The sequence below is a fragment of the Myxine glutinosa genome, chromosome 8, assembly GCF_964187855.1.
Source record: "Myxine glutinosa chromosome 8, kmMyxGlut1.1, whole genome shotgun sequence".
Classification (NCBI taxonomy): domain Eukaryota; kingdom Metazoa; phylum Chordata; class Myxini; order Myxiniformes; family Myxinidae; genus Myxine; species Myxine glutinosa.
In genome coordinates, this window is record NC_136268.1 from 12,758,260 (window position 1) to 12,777,946 (window position 19,687).

Here is a 19,687-nt window from a genome sequence, read left to right on the forward strand (position 1 = left end):
TACTCATTAATTTAAATACTCATCTATTCAAACTCATCTATTTAAATACTCACCTATCCATACTCATTAATTTAAATACTCACCTATTCATAATCATCTATTTAAATACTCACATATTCATACTCATCTATTTAAATACTCACCTATCCATACTCATCTATTTAAATACTCACCTATCCATACTCATTAATTTAAATACTCATCTCTTCAAACTCATCTATTTAAATACTCACCTATCCATACTCTTTAATTTAAATACTCATCTCTTCAAACTCATCTATTTAAATACTCACCTATCCATACTCTTTAATTTAAATACTCATCTCTTCAAACTCATCTATTTAAATACTCACCTCTCCATATTCGTCTATTTAAATACTCACATATTCATACTCATCTATTTAAATACTCACCTATCTATACTCATTAATTTAAATACTCACCTATTCATACTCATCTATTTAAATACTCACATATTCATACTCACCTATCCATACTCATCTATTTAAATACTCACCTATTCATACTCATCTATTTAAATACTCACCTCTCCATATTCATCTATTTAAATACTCACCTATTCATACTCATCTATTTAAATACTCACCTATTCATACTCATCTATTTAAATACTCACCGATCCATACTCATTAATTTAAATACTCACCTATTCATACTCATCTATTTAAATACACACCTATTCATACTCATTCATTTAAATACTCACCTATCCATAATCATCTATTGAAATACTCACCTATCCATACTCATTAATTTAAATACTCACCTATTCATACTCATCTATTTAAATACTCACCTACTCATACTCATCCATTTAAATACACAGCTATCCATACTCGTCCATCTTAATGCTATTCCTCACTCATAGCTGGTACTCCTCACTCCACCACCAACGCCCACCCCCATACAATTGCAAAATATGAAAACAAATGAAAATCCAGATCATACCAAGTGGAAAAGAGGGTTTTATTGTCGGATAATCAAAGAAAAAGAACAAAGACACGTGGATTTGGTACAAGAGGCTAATAAAATGGGGGCAAGGTGTATATACACATGGTTAAGCTAGCATTGCTAGGGTTTACTGCTTCCAACATTTTTCTCTGTAAAACTTTATACAAACTACATTACCAAGGGTAGGGGCCATAAAAGAGTCACAAAGGGGTGAGTAGGAAGTAATAAAATAAATACGTTACCAATGTGACTCAGATACTGGTCATGTGGATTACAACAAAATACAGGTATTGTGAACACCGCTACCATGACAGTGACTACCAGATCTAACGGCCAAACTTTCCACGCAGAACCATGACCTTCATTTCAGACTTTCCACTTGATTGGGCAGCCTTAGCAGAGTTCAGGTTTCCAAACCGCTGGCACGCTTTGGGGGTTATGCCCCAGCATGCTGTGAGGTCAACAACGGTCAAAGCATGGCATAGTGTCAAACTGTCAACTGCAGCATCTGTAAGATGAGGCAGGCCTGGGGGAAAGGGAAAGAGTTTAGTTCATTCCATTGTTGAAAATTCCACCAAACCTCCACGGATCCATCATCACCCATTCTGCTCCCTGGTTTACCCCTGAATTCCGCCTGATGAAATCCCGTGCCAGCCAACTTGAAAGACTCCGTTATAAAACAGGTCTCACAATCCACTCCCAAGCCTACAAAGACCACCTGCAGCACTACAAAGATGCTCTCTCCCGTGCCCGCTCCACCTACTACTCTCAAATAATCCACTCTGGCTCCGGAAACCCAAAAGCACTCTTCTCCACAATAAACAAACTCCTCAGCCCCCTGGATACCACCACCCAGTCATTCACAGTCGACAACAGCATTTCTTTTCTTTCATTCTTCCAAAGCAAGATAGACAACATCTACAGCAGCTTAACCACCACCGCACCTGCTCCCCCTCAAACCATCTGCCCCCCCCTTATCCTGCCAACCCCTATCTCAGTTTTCCCCAGTCTCCCCTACTGACCTCTCTGAACTCCTCACAGGAATGAAAACTGCCACCTGCACTCTGGACCCCATCCCCTCCAGCTTTGTTAAGGCTTGCCTTCCTGCTCTCTCTCCCCTTATCACTGCAACGATAAACTCCTCCCTGTCTTCTGGCATCATCCCACCATCCCTCAAAATCGCTGCTGTCACCCCCATTCTGAAAAAACCTGGACTCAACCCTGACACCCCAAATAACTTCAGACCCATCTCCAACCTACCCTTTCTGTCAAAAGTTTTGGAACGCGCTGTAGCCACTCAACTCAAACATCACCTCTCTGCCAATAACCTGTATGAAACATTCCAATCCAGATTCCGCCTCAACCACAGTACAGAAACTGCACTCCTCAAAATCACCAATGACCTTCTCCTTTCCTCCGACGCCGGTAACCTCAACATTCTCATCCTTCTCGACCTCAGCGCCGCCTTTGACACCATAAATCACATCATCCTCCTTACCCGACTTGAAACCACCTTTAACATCAATGGCACTGCCCTTTCTTGGATCAAATCATACCTCTCCGACAGGCACCAGTTCATCTCCATCAATAACTGCAAATCCCCCACTGCTCCCCTCCCCCAAGGTGTCCCCCAAGGTTCAGTTCTCGGTCCCTCCTCTTCATCCTGTACCTGTTCCACCTTGGTTACTTAATCCGTCGTCATGGTCTCCAATTCCACTGCTTTGCCGATGACATCCAGCTTTTCATTTCCGCCAAGTCAATTTCCACCGTCTTGTCCGTCAAGTCCTCAATTCCAAAACCCTGGTGTTGGGCTAGCGGCTAGGGTGCCGGCTTAGGATCCTAGGATCCTGGGTTCGAATCCCGGTCGATCGCTGAATTAACGCCAGGGGGGTTGACTCAGCCTGTCATCCTTCCGAGGTCGGCAAATTGAGTACCAGTTCACTGGTAATTCCCTGTGTGTCGCAAAAGGCGACTGACAGGGTTGGCGGCAGGAAGGGCATCCGGCCGTAAAACATTGCTTCAAAAAGCGGACACAAAAAACAACAACAACCACGGTCCCCGAAAAAGGCCAACCCCCACTTGCGGGGAAAAATGGCCTCTAAAGGTGGTTTTATATACCCACTCTATCCTGACAAACTGCATCACTGAAATAAAATCCTGGCTTCAAATCAACTTCCTCAAACTAAACTGTGATAAATCCGAAATAATCATTAATTGGACCAAAAACGCTCACCAAATCCACCCACAACTTCACCCTCAACATCGACGGTATCCCAGTATCCACCTCCCCTCACATCCGGAATCTTGGCATCATCTTTGACCAAACCCTCTCCTTCGACAAACACACTATACAGATCACCAAGACAGCCTTCTTTCATCTGAAAAACATCGCCGGTCTCCGTCCATCCCTCTCCTCCACAGCTGCAGAAACCCTCATCCACGCCTTCATCACTTCCCGTCTGGACTACTGCAACAGCCTCCTCTATGGTTCACCCTCAAATATCGTCAATAAACTTCAATACATTCAGAACTCCGCTGCCCGTCTACTCACCCATTCCCGGGCCCGGGACCACATCACCCCCGTCCTTCACAAGCTCCACTGGCTCCCCATCTCCCAGAGAATCCAGTACAAAATCCTCCTCCTGACCTACAAAGCCCTCCATAACCTGGCCCCATCCTACCTGACTGACCTCCTCCCCAGACACACTCACACCCACACCCTCTGCTCTGCTGCTGCCAACCTCCTGTCCCCCCCCCCCCCCCCCCCCATCCGGACCAAACTCAGATCCTGGGGGGACAGGGCCTTCTCCATCGCTGCTCCCACACTCTGGAACTCACTACCTCAAACCATCAGAGACTCCTCCTCACTCACCACATTCAAATCATCACTCAAGACCCACCTGTTCAACACCGCATTCAACCCCTGACCGTCTATTCTCCTTCTCCTTCCTTTCTGTTTGGTTATTTAATTATGTATTTTTGTCTTTTTTGTCTTTGTTTTACGTACTATGTCAAAGCGTCTTTGGGTTTCTTGAAAAGCGCTATACAAAATAAATGTATTATTATTATTATTATTACGGTGATGCCACGGATCCATGTACGGTGATGCCACGGGCCCCTCTATGGTTACCGCAGACCCCTGTGATACGGCCATTGGTCCTCAGGGTGCACCTACTGCCTCAATGTACTGGTATATATCATGACTAGCCAAAATAAACAGACTACAACAATATTTTAAATGATATATCCACAACATTTCAATTTCATCGATTTTGATAATTCCCAAATCCTGCACAATTCATAGAAATCACAAAATTACTACGTTCAGATGCCCCAGTAATCTCCCAGTTCCTTAAGCCTCAAGTCCATACCAACAAGGTGAAGTGACTGCAAATCTCGTAGCTTGGTATTGGCAAGGTGTTGGGCTGAGACATCTGTCAGTCTGACACAGTGGTTAAGATCAAGAATACGTAGCAGTGGACAAGTAGAAGCGAACGCTGCAACTACTGCATCAGTGATGTCTGCACCACACAAACTCAACTCTCGTAATGACTGCAGCCGACTGCCAGTGTCAACCTGTCCTGCTCACAACGAGAACATTCTGAATTAGCTCGGCAAATTTATTTCCTACTTTCAGACCAACAAACACTAAAACGTTTCCATTTTGCATTCAGCAGGCTCCTGCAGTACTTCAGATTTATTAATGACAGCAGTACTACAGATTATTAATCACAGCAGTACTACAGATTATTAATGACAGCAGTACTACAGATTATTAATGACAGCAGCACTACAGATTAATTAATGCAGTATTACTCATGATTAGTAAGGCAGCATTACTAATGATTGTCAATGCAGCATTACTAATGTTTATTAATGCAGCATTAATAATGATTAATTAATGCAGCATTACTAATGATTATTATTAATGCAGTATTACGAATGATTAATTATTAATACAGCATTACTAATGACTAGTAATACAGCATTACTAATGATTATTAATACAGCATTACTAATGACTAGTAATACAGCATTACTAATGATTGTCAATGCAGCATTACTAATGATTATTAATGCAGCATTACTAATGATTATTAATGCAGCATTACTAATGACTAGTAATACAGCATTACTAATGATTATTAATACAGCATTACTAATGATTATTAATACAGCATTACTAATGACTAGTAATACAGCATTACTAATGATTATTAATGCAGCATTACTAATGATTATTAATGCAGTATTACTCATGATTAGTAAGGCAGCATTACTAATGATTGTCAATGCAGCATTACTAATGATTATTAAGGCAGCGTTTCTAATGATTATTAATGCAGCATAACTAATGATAATTATTAATGCAGTATTACTCATGATTATTAATGCAGTATTACTCATGATTATTAAGGCAGCATTACTAATGATTATGAATGCAGCATTACTCATGATTATTGATGCAGCATTACTAATGATTATTAATGCAGCATTACTCATGATTATTACAGCAGCATTACTAATGATTTATTAATGCAGCATTACGAATGATTATTAATGCAGCATTACTCATGATTATTGATGCAGCATTACTAATGATTATTAAGGCAGCATTACTATACTAATGATTATTAATGCAGCATTACTAATGATTATTAATGCAGCATTACGAATGATTATTGATGCAGCATTACTAATGATTATTAAGGCAGTATTACTCATGATTATTAATGCAGCATTACTAATGATTATTAATGCAGCATTACGAATGATTATTAATGCAGTATTACTCATGATTAGAAAGGCAGCATTACTAATGATTGTTAATGCAGCATTACTAATGATTATTAAGGCAGCATTACTAATGATTATTAAGGGAGCGTTTCTCATGATTATTAAGGCAGCATTACTAATGATTATTAAGGCAGCATTACTAATGATTATTAATGCAGCATTACTAATGATTATTAAGGCAGCGTTTCTAATGATTATTAATGCAGCAATACTAATGATTATTAATGCAGCATTACTAATGATTATTAATGCAGCATTACTCATGATTATTGATGAAGCATTACTAATGATTATTGATGCAGCATTACTCATGATTATTAATGCAGCATTACTAATGATTATTAATGCAGCATTACTCATGATTATTGATGCAGCATTACTAATGATTATTAATGCAGTATTACTAATGATTATTAATGCAGCATTACTAATGATTATTAATGCAGCATTACTAATGATTATTAATGCAGCATTACTAATGATTATTAAGGCAGCGTTTCTCATGATTATTAATGCAGCATTACTAATGATTATTAATGCAGCATTACTCATGATTATTGATGAAGCATTACTAATGATTATTAATGCAGCATTACTAATGATTATTAATGCAGCATTACTCATGATTATTGATGCAGCATTACTAATGCTTATTAAGGCAGCATTACTCATGATTATTGGTGCAGCATTACTAATGATTATTAATGCAGCATTACTCATGATTATTAAGGCAGCATTACTAATGATTATTAATGCAGCATTACGAATGATTATTAATGCAGTATTACTCATGATTAGTAAGGCAGCATGACTAATGATTGTTAATGCAGCATTACTAATGATTATTAAGGCAGCATTGCTAATGATTATTAAGGGAGCGTTTCTCATGATTATTAAGGCAGCATTACTAATGATTATTAGGGCAGCACTACTAATGATTATTAATGCAGTATTACGAATGATTATTAATGCAGCATTACTAAATGATTATTAATGCAGCATTACTAATGATTATTAATGCAGCATTACTCATGATGATTAATGCAGCATTACCAATGATTATTTATTAATGCAGCATTACTAATGATTATTAATGCAGCATTACTTATGATTATTAATGCAGCATTACTAATGATTATTAATGCAGCATTACTAATGATTAATAATGCAGCATTACTAATGATTATTAATGCAGCATTACGAATGATTTTATTAATGCAGCATTACGAATGATTATTAATGCAGTATTACTCATGATTAGTAAGGCAGCATTACTAATGATTGTTAATGCAGCATTACTAATGATAATTATTAAGGCAGCATTACTAAGGATTATTAAGGGAGCGTTTCTCATTATTATTAAGGGAGCGTTTGTCATGATTATTAAGACAGCATTACGAATGACTATTAAGGCAGCATTACTAATGATTTATTAATGCAGTATTACTAATGATTATTAAGGCAGCATTACTAATGATTATTAATGCAGTATTACTAATGATTATTAATGCAGCATTACTAATGATTATTAATGCAGTATTACTAATGATTATTAAGGCAGCATTACTAATGATTATTAATGCAGTATTACTAATGATTATTAAGGCAGCATTACTAATGATTATTAATGCAGTATTACTAATGATTATTAATGCAGCATTACTAATGATTGTTAATGCAGCATTACTAATGATTATTAAGGCAGCATTACTAATGATTATTAAGGGAGCGTTTCTCATGATTAGTAAGGCAGCATTATGAATGATTATTAAGGCAGCATTACTAATGATTATTAATGCAGTATTACTCATGATTATTAAGACAGCATTCCTGTTGATTATTAAGGGAGCATTTCTAATGATTATTAAGGCAGCATTACTCATGATTATTCATGCAGCATTACTCATGATTATTAATTCAGCATTACTCATGATTATTAAGGCAGCATTACTCATGATTATTAAGGCAGCATTACTAATGATTATTAATGCAGTATTACTCATGATTAGTAAGGCAGCATTACTGATGATTGTTAATGCAGCATTACTAATGATTATTAAGGCAGCATTACTAATGATTATTAAGGGAGCATTTCTAATGATTATTAAGGCAGCGTTCCTGATGATTATTAAGGGAGCGTTTCTCATGATTATTAAGGCAGCATTACCAATGATTATTAAGGCAGCATTACTAATGATTATTAAGGCAGCATTACAAATGATTATTAAGGCAGCGTTCCTGATGATTATTAAGGGAGCGTTTCTAATGATTATTAAGGCAGCATTACTCATGATTATTAAGGCAGCATTACCAATGATTATTAATGCAGCATAACTAATGATTATTAAGGCAGCATTACTAATGATTATTAATGCAGTATTACTCATGATTAGTAAGGCAGCATTACTAATGATTATTAATGCAGTATTACTCATGATTAGTAAGGCAGCATTACTGATGATTGTTAATGCAGCATTACTAATGATTATTAAGGCAGCATTACTAATGATTATTAATGCAGCATTACTTATGATTATTAAGGCAGCATTACTAATGATTGTTAATGCAGCATTACTCATGATTATTAAGGCAGCATTACTAATGATTATTAAGGCAGCATTACTAATGATTATTAATGCAGCATTACTCATGATTATTGATGCAGCATTACTAATGATTATGAATGCAGTATTACTCATGATTAGTAAGGCAGCATTACTGATGATTGTTAATGCAGCATTACTAATGATTATTAAGGCAGCATTACTAATGATTATTAAGGGAGCGTTTCTAATGATTATTAAGGCAGCGTTCCTGATGATTATTAAGGGAGCGTTTCTCATGATTATTAAGGCAGCATTACTAATGATTATTAAGGCAGCATTACTAATGTTTATTAAGGCAGCATTACAAATGATTTTTAAGGCAGCGTTCCTGATGATTATTAAGGGAGCGTTTCTTATTATTAAGGCAGCATTACTCATGATTATTAAGGCAGCATTACTAATGATTATTAATGCAGCATTACTAATGATTATTAAGGCAGCATTACTCATGATTATTAATGCAGCATTACTCATGATTATTAAGGCAGCGTTCCTGATGATTATTAAGGGAGCGTTTCTAATGATTATTAATGCAGCATTACGAATGACTATTAATGCAGTATTACTCATGATTAGTAAGGCAGCATTACTGATGATTGTTAATGCAGCATTACTAATGATTATTAAGGCAGCATTACTCATGATTATTAAGGGAGCGTTTCCAATGATTATTAAGGCAGCATTCCTGATGATTATTAATGCAGCATTACTAATGATTATTAATGCAGCATTACTCATGATTATTAATGCAGCATTACTCATGATTATTAAGGCAGCATTACTAATGATTATTAATGCAGTATTACTCATGATTAGTAAGGCAGCATTACTGATGATTGTTAATGCAGCATTACTAATGATTATTAAGGCAGCATTACTAATGATTATTAAGGGAGCGTTTCCATTGATTATTAAGGCAGCATTCCTGATGATTATTAAGGGAGCGTTTCTCATGATTATTAAGGCAGCATTACTAATGATTATTAAGGCAGCATTACTAATGATTATTAATGCAGTATTACTAATGATTATTAAGGCAGCGTTCCTGATGATTATTAAGGGAGCGTTTCTCATGATTATTAAGGCAGCATGACCAATGATTATTAAGGCAGCATTACTAATGATTATTAAGGCAGCGTTACTAATGATTATTAAGGCAGCGTTCCTGATGATTATTAAGGCAGCATTACTCATGATTATTAAGGCAGCATTACTAATGATTATTAATGCAGCATTACTAATGATTATTAATGCAGCATTACTAATGATTATTAATGCAGCATTACTAATGATTATTAAGGCAGCATTACAAATGATTATTAAGGCAGCATTACTAATGATTATTAAGGCAGCATTACTAATGATTATTAATGCAGCATTACTAATGATTATTAATGCAGCATTACTAATGATTATTAATGCAGTATTACTCATGATTAGTAAGGCAGCATTACTAATGATTGTTAATGCAGCATTACTAATGATTATTAAGGCAGCGTTCCTGCTGGTTATTAAGGGAGCGTTTCTCATGATTATTAAGGCAGCATTACTAATGATTATTAATGCAGCATTACTCATGATTATTAAGGCAGCATTACTAATGATTATTAATGCAGCATTACTGATGATTATTAAGGGAGCGTTTCTCATGATTATTAAGGCAGCGTTCCTGATGATTATTAATGCAGCATTACTCATGATTTATTAATGCAGCATTACTCATGATTATTAAGGCAGCATTACTAATGATTATTAATGCAGTATTACTCACGATTAGTAAGGCAGCATTACTGATGATTGTTAATGCAGCATTACTAATGATTATTAAGGCAGCATTACTAATGATTATTAAGGGAGCGTTTCTAATGATTATTAAGGCAGCATTCCTGATGATTATTAAGGGAGCGTTTCTCATGATTATTAAGGCAGCATTACTGATTGTTAATGCAGCATTACTAATGATTATTAAGGCAGCATTATTAATGATTATTAAGGCAGCGTTCCTGATGATTATTAAGGGAGCGTTTCTAATGATTATTAAGGCAGCATTACTCATGATTATTAAGGCAGCATTACTAATGATTATTAATGCAGCATTACTAATGATTATTAAGGCAGCATTACTCATGATTATTAAGGCAGCATTACTATTGATTATTAATGCAGCATTACGAATGATTATTAATGCAGTATTACTCATGATTAGTAAGGCAGCATTACTAATGATTGTTAATGCAGCATTACTAATGATTATTAAGGCAGCGTTCCTGATGGTTATTAAGGGAGCGTTTCTCATGATTATTAAGGCAGCATTACTAATGATTATTAATGCAGTATTACTCATGATTAGTAAGGCAGCGTTCCTGATGATTATTAATGCAGCATTACTCATGATTTATTAATGCAGCATTATTCATGATTATTAAGGGAGCGTTTCTCATGTTTATTAAGGCAGCGTTCCTGATGATTATTATTTGCAGCATTACTCATGATTATTAATGCAGCATTACTAATGATTATTAATGCAGCATTACTAATGATTATTAATGCAGCATTACTCATGATTATTAATGCAGCATTACTAATGATTATTAATGCAGCATTACTAATGATTATTAATACAGCATTACTAATGATTATTAATGCAGTATTACTCATGATTAGTAAGGCAGCATTACTAATGATTGTTAATGCAGCATTACTAATGCTTGTTAAGGCGGCATTACTTATGATTATTAAGGGAGCGTTTCTCATGATTATTAAGGCAGCATTACTAATGATTATTAAGGCAGCATTACTAATGATTATTAATGCAGCATTACTAATGATTATTAATGCAGCATTACTAATGATTATTAATGCAGCATTACTAATGATTATTAATGCAGCATTACTAATGATTATTAAGGTAGCATTACTAATGATTAATTAATGCAGCATTACTAATGATTATTAATGCAGCATTACTAATGATTATTAATGCAGCATTACTAATGATTATTAATGCAGCATTACTAATGATTATTAAGGCAGCATTACTAATGATTATTAATGCAGTAATACTAATGATTATTAAGGCAGCGTTCCTGATGATTATTAAGGGAGCGTTTCTAATGATTATTAAGGCAGCATTACTAATGATTTATTAATGCAGTATTACTCATGATTAGTAAGGCAGCATTACTGATGATTGTTAATGCAGCATTACTAATGATTATTAAGGCAGCATTACTAATGATTATTAAGGGAGCGTTTCTAATGATTATTAAGGCAGCGTTCCTGATGATTATTAAGGGAGCGTTTCTCATGATTATTAAGGCAGCATTAGTAATGATTATTAAGGCAGCATTACTAATGATTAATTAATGCAGTATTACTAATGATTATTAAGGCAGCGTTCCTGATGATTATTAAGGGAGCGTTTCTCATGATTATTAAGGCAGCATTACTAATGATTATTAAGGCAGCATTACTAATGATTATTAAGGCAGCATTACTAATGATTATTAAGGCAGCGTTCCTGATGATTATTAAGGGAGCGTTTCTCATGATTATTAAGGCAGCATTATTAATGATCACTGGGCTGCATTTGAAATATTTTTTTCAGAGGTCTAGGTTATCTCAACGTTTCTTTTATGTTTTTTGCATGCTGAATTCAGAAATGTATCTAATTTCGTTCAATCAGGTCAAGGTTTTCTCAAGGCTATCTCAATTTTAAGGAAAAAAATAATCAAATTTTTTGTTTTTTTTAATTAGCATTTTTAAAAATTCAAAATCAGACACATTGACAGAAAATGTACAAACTATACATATAATGACACACAAGTACACTTAATGTGGAAGAAAGTGCTTTCTCAATTACTTTCATTTCAATTTCAGAAAAATATAGATAAATCGTTGTTTCTGGCAACACCCAACTTCAGTCGCTCCAGCAGCTGCGTGGCTCAGTCTGGTGTCTCCTGTCCACTTAGGTGCACGTGAGCGGCAGTACGTCCTGCGTAGTGTCCTCCTTACTATAACATTACTGCGATTCACGATTAATTGAAAGTGCAAGAATGACCCAAACAAGTTCTGCTATATGTGGTAAAGTGACCATGCCAGACCGGCAGTCTAACATCACACGTTTTGTAAGGAAAAGCTATCACGCATACTTTGGAATGAAACTTGGTGACCAGGACAAAGCCTTTGCCCCTCACATATGCTGCAAAACGTGCGTTGAGAGTATGCGGCGCTGGAGCCACAATAAGATTGAGTGTCTGCCTTTTGGTATCCCAATGGTGTGGAAGGAAGGAAGAGATCATACTTATGACTGTTATTTCTGTATGACAAACGTACAAGGTGAGTTTATCAATTTTGTTTGAGTTTAACTTTATGTTTAATAAATTCCCAAACATTCTAAATTGTTTAACTTTATATATCATGTCACCCCCTTGACGGTATATCTATCTCTTTCATTTTAGGCATAAATCGAAAAAACAAGCAACACTTAAAGTATCCAGACATGCCATCTGCCATTAAACCAGTGCCTCATGGACCAGGAATTCCAATTCCAGCACCGCCCGAAAATTGCAGACATTCGGCGTCCGATTCCGATGAATAAATGGAAGATGGTGACATATCTGGTACATATCAACCTACGGGCGAGACAAGTCAACCCAAACTCTTTAGCCAAGCGGAGTTGAACGATTTGACACGAGATTTGTGTTTGTCCAAAGAATCTGCTCAGTTGCTAGGGTCACGACTTCGTGAAAATCGTTTGTTAGCTCCTGAAACTACATTCTCCTGGTACCGCAGCCGTGAAGAAGAGTTTCGAGAATATTTTAGTTCGGACGATGGAGTTTCTCTGGTTTACTGTAGCAACATCACCGGCCTCATTGCAGCTATGGGTTTTGCGTATGATCCTTCAGAATGGCTGCTCTTCATCGACTCCTCAAGTAGAAGCTTGAAAGCAGTACTACTCTTCAATGGCAACAAGATCGCGTCTGTTCCGGTGGGTCACTCGGTACAGATGACTGAGAACTATAGTAACATGGAGCATTTGCTAACTGCTTTGAAGTACAAAGATCACAATTGGATGATTTGCGGAGACCTAAAGGTATGTTGGTGTCAACCTAGTTACATATATTTTCTACTTTATTTATTGAAATATTCTTAACATGGATTAAAATGTATATTTTTAATAAACTGGAATAACAAATTTTAAAACAAATATGTGTGTTCTTTATTTTTATTTATAGGTTGTGTCCATGGTGCTGGGTCTACAAGGCGGCTACACCAAATACCCCTGCTTTCTCTGTCTGTGGGACAGCCGAGCAGACAAGCAGCACTATGTACAACGCAACTGGCCAGAAAGATCTGGCCTGGAACCAGGTCCCCACAACGTTGTGTCACACGCTCTTGTGAATCCTCAGAAGATTCTACTTCCGCCACTGCACATCAAGCTCGGACTTATGAAGAATTTTGTCAAAGCACTGAACAAAGAAGGTCGAGCTTTCGCTTTCCTGAACAACAAATTTCCTCGCGTAAGTGAGGCCAAACTGAAAGCAGGCATTTTTGATGGCCCTCAGATCAGGGAGCTTATGAAAGATCCTAAATTCGACGAAAGTATGGAGAGCAATGAGAGGAATGCCTGGCTCTCATTCAAATCCATTGTGATGAACTTTCTGGGCAATCACCGTAGTCCAGAGTATGAATGTGTTGTGGAAGGGCTCCTGCAGAGCTTCCAGGCTCTTCGTGCACGCATGTCCATAAAGATGCATTTTCTCAGCTCGCATTTAGACTACTTTCCGGAAAACTGTGGTGATGTCAGCGAGGAGCAAGGAGAACGGTTTCACCAGGATATTCGAGTGATGGAAGAGAGGTACCAGGGCCGATGGGATGTCAACATGCTTGCAGACTAGTGTTGGTGCCTCAAGAGAGATGTTACAGATGCGACACACAGACGAAAATCTTTGCGAAAGCCATTTATTCCGCATTAATTGTTTTCCTTCGTCTTTTTAATGTTGAATTTCACATTAACGGTACTTGTGCGTCATTTTATATATAGTTTGTACATTTTCTGTCAATGTAAGTCTGATTTTGAATTTAAAAAATGCTAATTAAAAAAACAAAAATTTTGATTTTTTTTTCCTTAAAATTGAGATAGCATAAAAACTTGACCTGATTGAGCAAAATGAGATACATTTCTAAATTCAGCATGCAAAAAGCATATAAGGGCCGTTGAGAAAACCTAGACCTCTGAAATGACGCAGACCAGTGAATTATTAATGCAGCATTACGAATGATTATAAAGGCAGCATTACTAATGATTATTAAGGCAGCATTACTAATGATTATTAATGCAGCATTACTCATGATTATTAATGCAGTATTACTCATGATTAGTAAGGCAGCATTACTAATGATTGTTAATGCAGCATGACTAATGATTATTAAGGGAGCATTTCTCATGATTATTAAGGCAGCATTACTAATGCTTTATTAATGCAGAATTACTCATGATTAGTAAAGCAGCTTTACTAATGATTATTAATGTAGCATTACTCATGATTATTAAGGCAGCATTACTAATGATTTATTAATGCAGCATTACTGATGATTATTAAGGGAGCGTTTCTCATGATAATTAAGGCAGCATTACTAATGATTATTAAGGCAGCGTTCCTGATGATAATTATTAAGGGAGCGTTTCTCATGATTATTAATGCAGCATTACTAATAATTATTAATGCAGCATTACTAATGATTATTAATGCAGTATTACTCATGATTAGTAAGGCAGCATTACTAATGATTATTAATGCAGCATTACTCATGATTATTAAGGCAGCATTACTAATGATTATTAAGGCAGCATTACTAATGATTATTAATGCAGCATTACTCATGATTATTAAGGCAGCATTACTCATGATTATTAATGCAGCATTACTAATGATTATTAAGGGAGCATTACTCATGATTATTAAGGCAGCATTACTAATGATTATTAAGGCAGCATTACTAATGCTTATTATGCAGTATTACTAATGATTATTAAGGCAGCGTTCCTGATGATTATTAAGGGACATGATTATTAATGCAGCATTACTCATGATTATTAAGGCAGCATTACTAATGATTATTAATGCAGTATTACTCATGATTAGTAAGGCAGCATTACTAATGATTATTAAGGCAGCATTACTAATGATTATTAAGGCAGCGTTCCTGATGATTATTAAGGGAGCATTTCTAATGATTATTAATGCAGCATTACGAATGATTATTAAGGCAGCATTACTAATGATTATTAAAGCAGCATTACTAATGATTATTAAGGCAGCATTACTAATGATTTTTAAGGCAGTGTTCCTGATGATTATTAAGGGAGCGTTTCTCATGATTATTAAGGCAGCATTACTAATGATTATTAAGGCAGCGTTCCTGATGATTATTAAGGGAGCGTTTCTCATGATTATTAATGCAGCATTACTAATGATTATTAATGCAGCATTACTAATGATTAATTAATGCAGCATTACTAATGATTATAATTAATGCAGCATTACTGATGATTATTAATGCAGCATTACTAATGATTATTAATGCAGTATTACTCATGATTATTAATGCAGCATTACTAATGATAATTAATGCAGTATTACTCATGATTAGTAAGGCAGCATTACTAATGATTGTTAATGCAGCATTACTTATGATTATTAAGGCAGAATTTCTAATGATTATTACGGCAGCATTTCTAATAATTATTCAGGGAGCGTTTCAAATGATTATTAAGGCAGCATTACTAATGATTATTACGGAAGCATTTCTAATGATTATTCAGGGAGCGTTTCTAATGATTATTAAGGCAGCATTACACATGATTATTACGGCAGTGTTTCTAATGATTATTCAGGGAGCGTTTCTAATGATTATTAAGGCAGTAGTACATCGGATTAAGGGGAACCCAAACACAATTTGTTTTTTTCTGAAAACCCTTGAAAATCATTAATCATGTTCTAATTGGAAGGGAAAATTGTTTTGATTTTTTTTTTTTGCCAATCACAAACTGTCATCAACAGCCTGAAAGTATTGATTTTCGATTTTGCCAGTGAAGTCACACGATGAACCCACCTTGATCGAAATGGTGGTTTACAATTTACATAGAGAAACAGTGCATGTTGAGCTCAGATTCCGATACTGATTCCACTGACATTAGCAACTCTGAAGGTGCTCAGTTTGTTGCAACTCATTTTGAAGAAACTATTGAAAACAAAATTAGTGATGGAAATGCTTTCGGGGGAATTATGGAGCCGAGTCATTTCAATGCCCGTGTGAGAGATTCAGACGAAGATGGTGTTCGTGAAGATGGAGGCATTAGTAGTGCAAATGATCAGTAGTCACATGTTCACAACAGATGGGTAGGTTTTGTTTTTCCATTCAATTGACGGTTTATGAGAGATTTTGTATTAATTGATAAATCAGTTCTATTACCCCAGAAGAAATATGGCATGACACAGCACGGAGACGACACAGCACGGAGGCGACACAGCACGGAGGCGACACAGCACGGAGGCGACACAGCACGGAGGCGACACAGCACGGAGGCGACACAGCACGGAGGCGACACAGCACGGAGTCGACACAGCACGGAGTCGACACAGCACGGAGTCGACACAGCACGGAGTCGACACAGCCCGGAGTCGACACAGCCCGGAGTCGACACAGCCCGGAGTCGACACAGCCCGGAGTCGACACAGCCCGGAGTCGACACAGCCCGGAGTCGACACAGCCCGGAGTCGACACAGCCCGGAGTCGACACAGCCCGGAGTCGACACAGCCCGGAGTCGACACAGCCCGGAGTCGACACAGCCCGGAGTCGACACAGCCCGGAGTCGACACAGCCCGGAGTCGACACAGCCCGGAGTCGACACAGCCCGGAGTCGACACAGCCCGGAGTCGACACAGCCCGGAGTCGACACAGCCCGGAGTCGACACAGCCCGGAGTCGACACAGCCCGGAGTCGACACAGCCCGGAGTCGACACAGCCCGGAGTCGACACAGCCCGGAGTCGACACAGCCCGGAGTCGACACAGCCCGGAGTCGACACAGCCCGGAGTCGACACAGCCCGGAGGCGACACAGCATGGAGGCGACACAGCACGGAGGCGACAGCACGGAGACGACACAGCACGGAGACGACACAGCACGGAGACGACACAGCACGGAAACGACACAGCACAGAGACGATACAGCACTGACACCGCCTAGGCACACTTGGACACCGCCGACAAAATGGGCGACGAATGCTTTCTCCCTCTGTAGCAGGCTGACCTGGCGTCCTGTATGTTACAGGATCGTCCCGTTTCATGCTTTCCCAGGACACCGTGTCTGTGGCCGTGCTGTGTCATGTCCATGTCAATGTCCTGCCCCAGTGGAGAGGGGAGAGTGGGGTGGTGGCAAGGTGAGATCTGTCGCCGGCGGCCAACATAGGTGTTTAATTCAACGCTCATATCACCCGTACAAGTACTGGTAGCTGGGTATAGATGGTGTTAGTTTTGAGCGATGGCTGTTTCTTCTGCGACAGAATAAATCCATGGGGATAGTATCCCCTCTCAATGGTGGTGGATAACCACAATATCTGTAGCCATCTCTGTTGTTTCATAACAGTGCTCTGCAAAATGTTCCGAGTACAAAAGCGCACACCTTGCAGGCCCGATCCATACTCGGGTATTTCGGACAAACCTTGTACATTTTCTGGCAACTCTCAGATTTTTCGGCCATTGGTGTAGCATGAAACCATCTCGGATTGTATTACTCCAACCATCAAGGATGCATCGACTTGGCATGTTTGTGGAAAATCGAAAATTATTCAGCGTTTGAGTTAAATCGTACCATGATGTAACTGGTAAACAGTGGGGACATAGCAGTCGACTTCATGGTGAGACGTCGCAGCTAATCGTGAAGAAGATTTCGACTTTTAATCGCAAAATTACCCACTTCATGAATCGGAAATCGGAAGAAGACACCTAAAATACGCATACACACAAAAATAAAAATATATATCTATTTTGTGGGGCATTAAGGGATAGATTAGCGTTGAGGTGGTCTGAGCGTTTGGGTTCCCCTTAAAGGACAGCGGTATTAAGGATTCAAATTCTAACCTTTTAATAAGCAGGTTTCAGGAAAATTAGAATGTTATGACTGGAATGCCAGTAAAAACAAATGGCTGCTTGATGACCTTTGGGGATGGAGGTAATATGCTTGCCCCACCTGGTCTGGCCTATATGTAATCCTGGTGAACAATGTTCCTCATCAACGTTCAACCTCCTCCACACCCCTCTTACACTCCTCCACCACACCTCCGCACATCATTTTTATTTTCTCAATTTAACTTCCCACCCCACCTGGATCATAAGTAACAAATGAATGACTGCGGATTTTTGCAGCCTAGATAACTTCGGGCTCCAAAGCCAGCCGAACGCCAGCAGGCATGGCCTATTTCATTACCTCATGCTTTCTCTCATGGTAAAGTCTCTCCTTTCGTTTTGTTTTCCCCATATTTTGACACTTTTCTGCACTCTAACTGCACATTTTGTCCAAGCCAGATGGTGGCAGGGTCTGAAACTTTGATGACCACTGATTCAATTTTGCTACAACTTCTATTCTCGCTCTCTGAAGAGACTTCAAAGATGGGTGTCAGTTATCTCAACTGTCTGAAGAACACCTCAACAAATATCTAGGTATCTCCTATCCTCATCAACGAACTCTCTAATTGCCTATATCTTTCTCCTTCCCATTTTCCCATAATCTACTCCCATCTTTTCTCTCTTCTCTAACTTCCACTAACATCCATCTCGTAAATCTTTTACTGCAACCCTCAGTTATTCATGTTCTCTCATCCAAACGAGAGTATGTCCTGGCAGAATACAAATGAAATGCGAACAGTGGTTATAATATGTTCTAGATCTGTTTAACAATGGCACCAGTTTCAGCAACTGGTGTGAAAGACAATGGGAAGTCTGTGTCATCACAGTCAACATTGTGTTTTGTTTTTTAAATCTCAGAAAACTCTGCTTTAAAGTAGTTATTTACACGACCATTTGTCTGACTGGCCTGATCAGACAGGCATAATTATCTCCTCCAACCTAGAAAAAGAATGATGTGTGGCTTGCCAAGGCAATCTTGGTTGTAAATGAAAATTCCCATTACACCGATTCATGAGGTTATTTTCCATCTCCTCGATCTATAAGTTTCTAACCGGGACGTGGTTCAGAGCAAGGTGCTAGGAGGTCCAACAAGTGAGAATCCCGAAGCCCTCCAGCCCAA

At 37.8% G+C, this 19,687-nt stretch overlaps 2 protein-coding genes across 2 annotated transcripts in view; one reads left to right on the top strand and one right to left on the bottom strand.

The window, feature by feature from the left end:
• Positions 1–968: 968 nt before the first annotated feature.
• The window catches only part of LOC137433074 (uncharacterized), a 165,011-nt gene continuing 146,292 nt past the window's right edge, over positions 969–19,687 (bottom strand). Inside the window, 3 exon segments of the mRNA XM_078783924.1 lie at positions 969–1,498; positions 4,344–4,553; positions 19,620–19,687. The exon segment at positions 19,620–19,687 is cut by the window's right edge and continues 94 nt beyond it. Coding sequence (XP_078640050.1) covers positions 1,299–1,498; positions 4,344–4,553; positions 19,620–19,687 — 478 coding nt within the window. The 3' untranslated portion in view covers positions 969–1,298.
• On the top strand, positions 12,976–14,275 carry LOC137428277 (uncharacterized). The gene is made up of 2 exons (XM_078782821.1): positions 12,976–13,470; positions 13,613–14,275. Exons 1-2 carry the CDS (start codon positions 12,976–12,978, stop codon positions 14,273–14,275), a joined length of 1,158 nt encoding a protein of 385 aa, XP_078638947.1.

Bases quoted from the DNA above. Each gene is read 5' to 3' on its own strand.
- LOC137428277 (XM_078782821.1), top strand. From the start codon at position 12,976: ATGGAAGATGGTGACATATCTGGTACATATCAACCTACGGGCGAGACA. The intron at 13,471-13,612 runs GTATGTTGGTGT...TTTTATTTATAG, and splicing joins TGATTTGCGGAGACCTAAAG to GTTGTGTCCATGGTGCTGGG.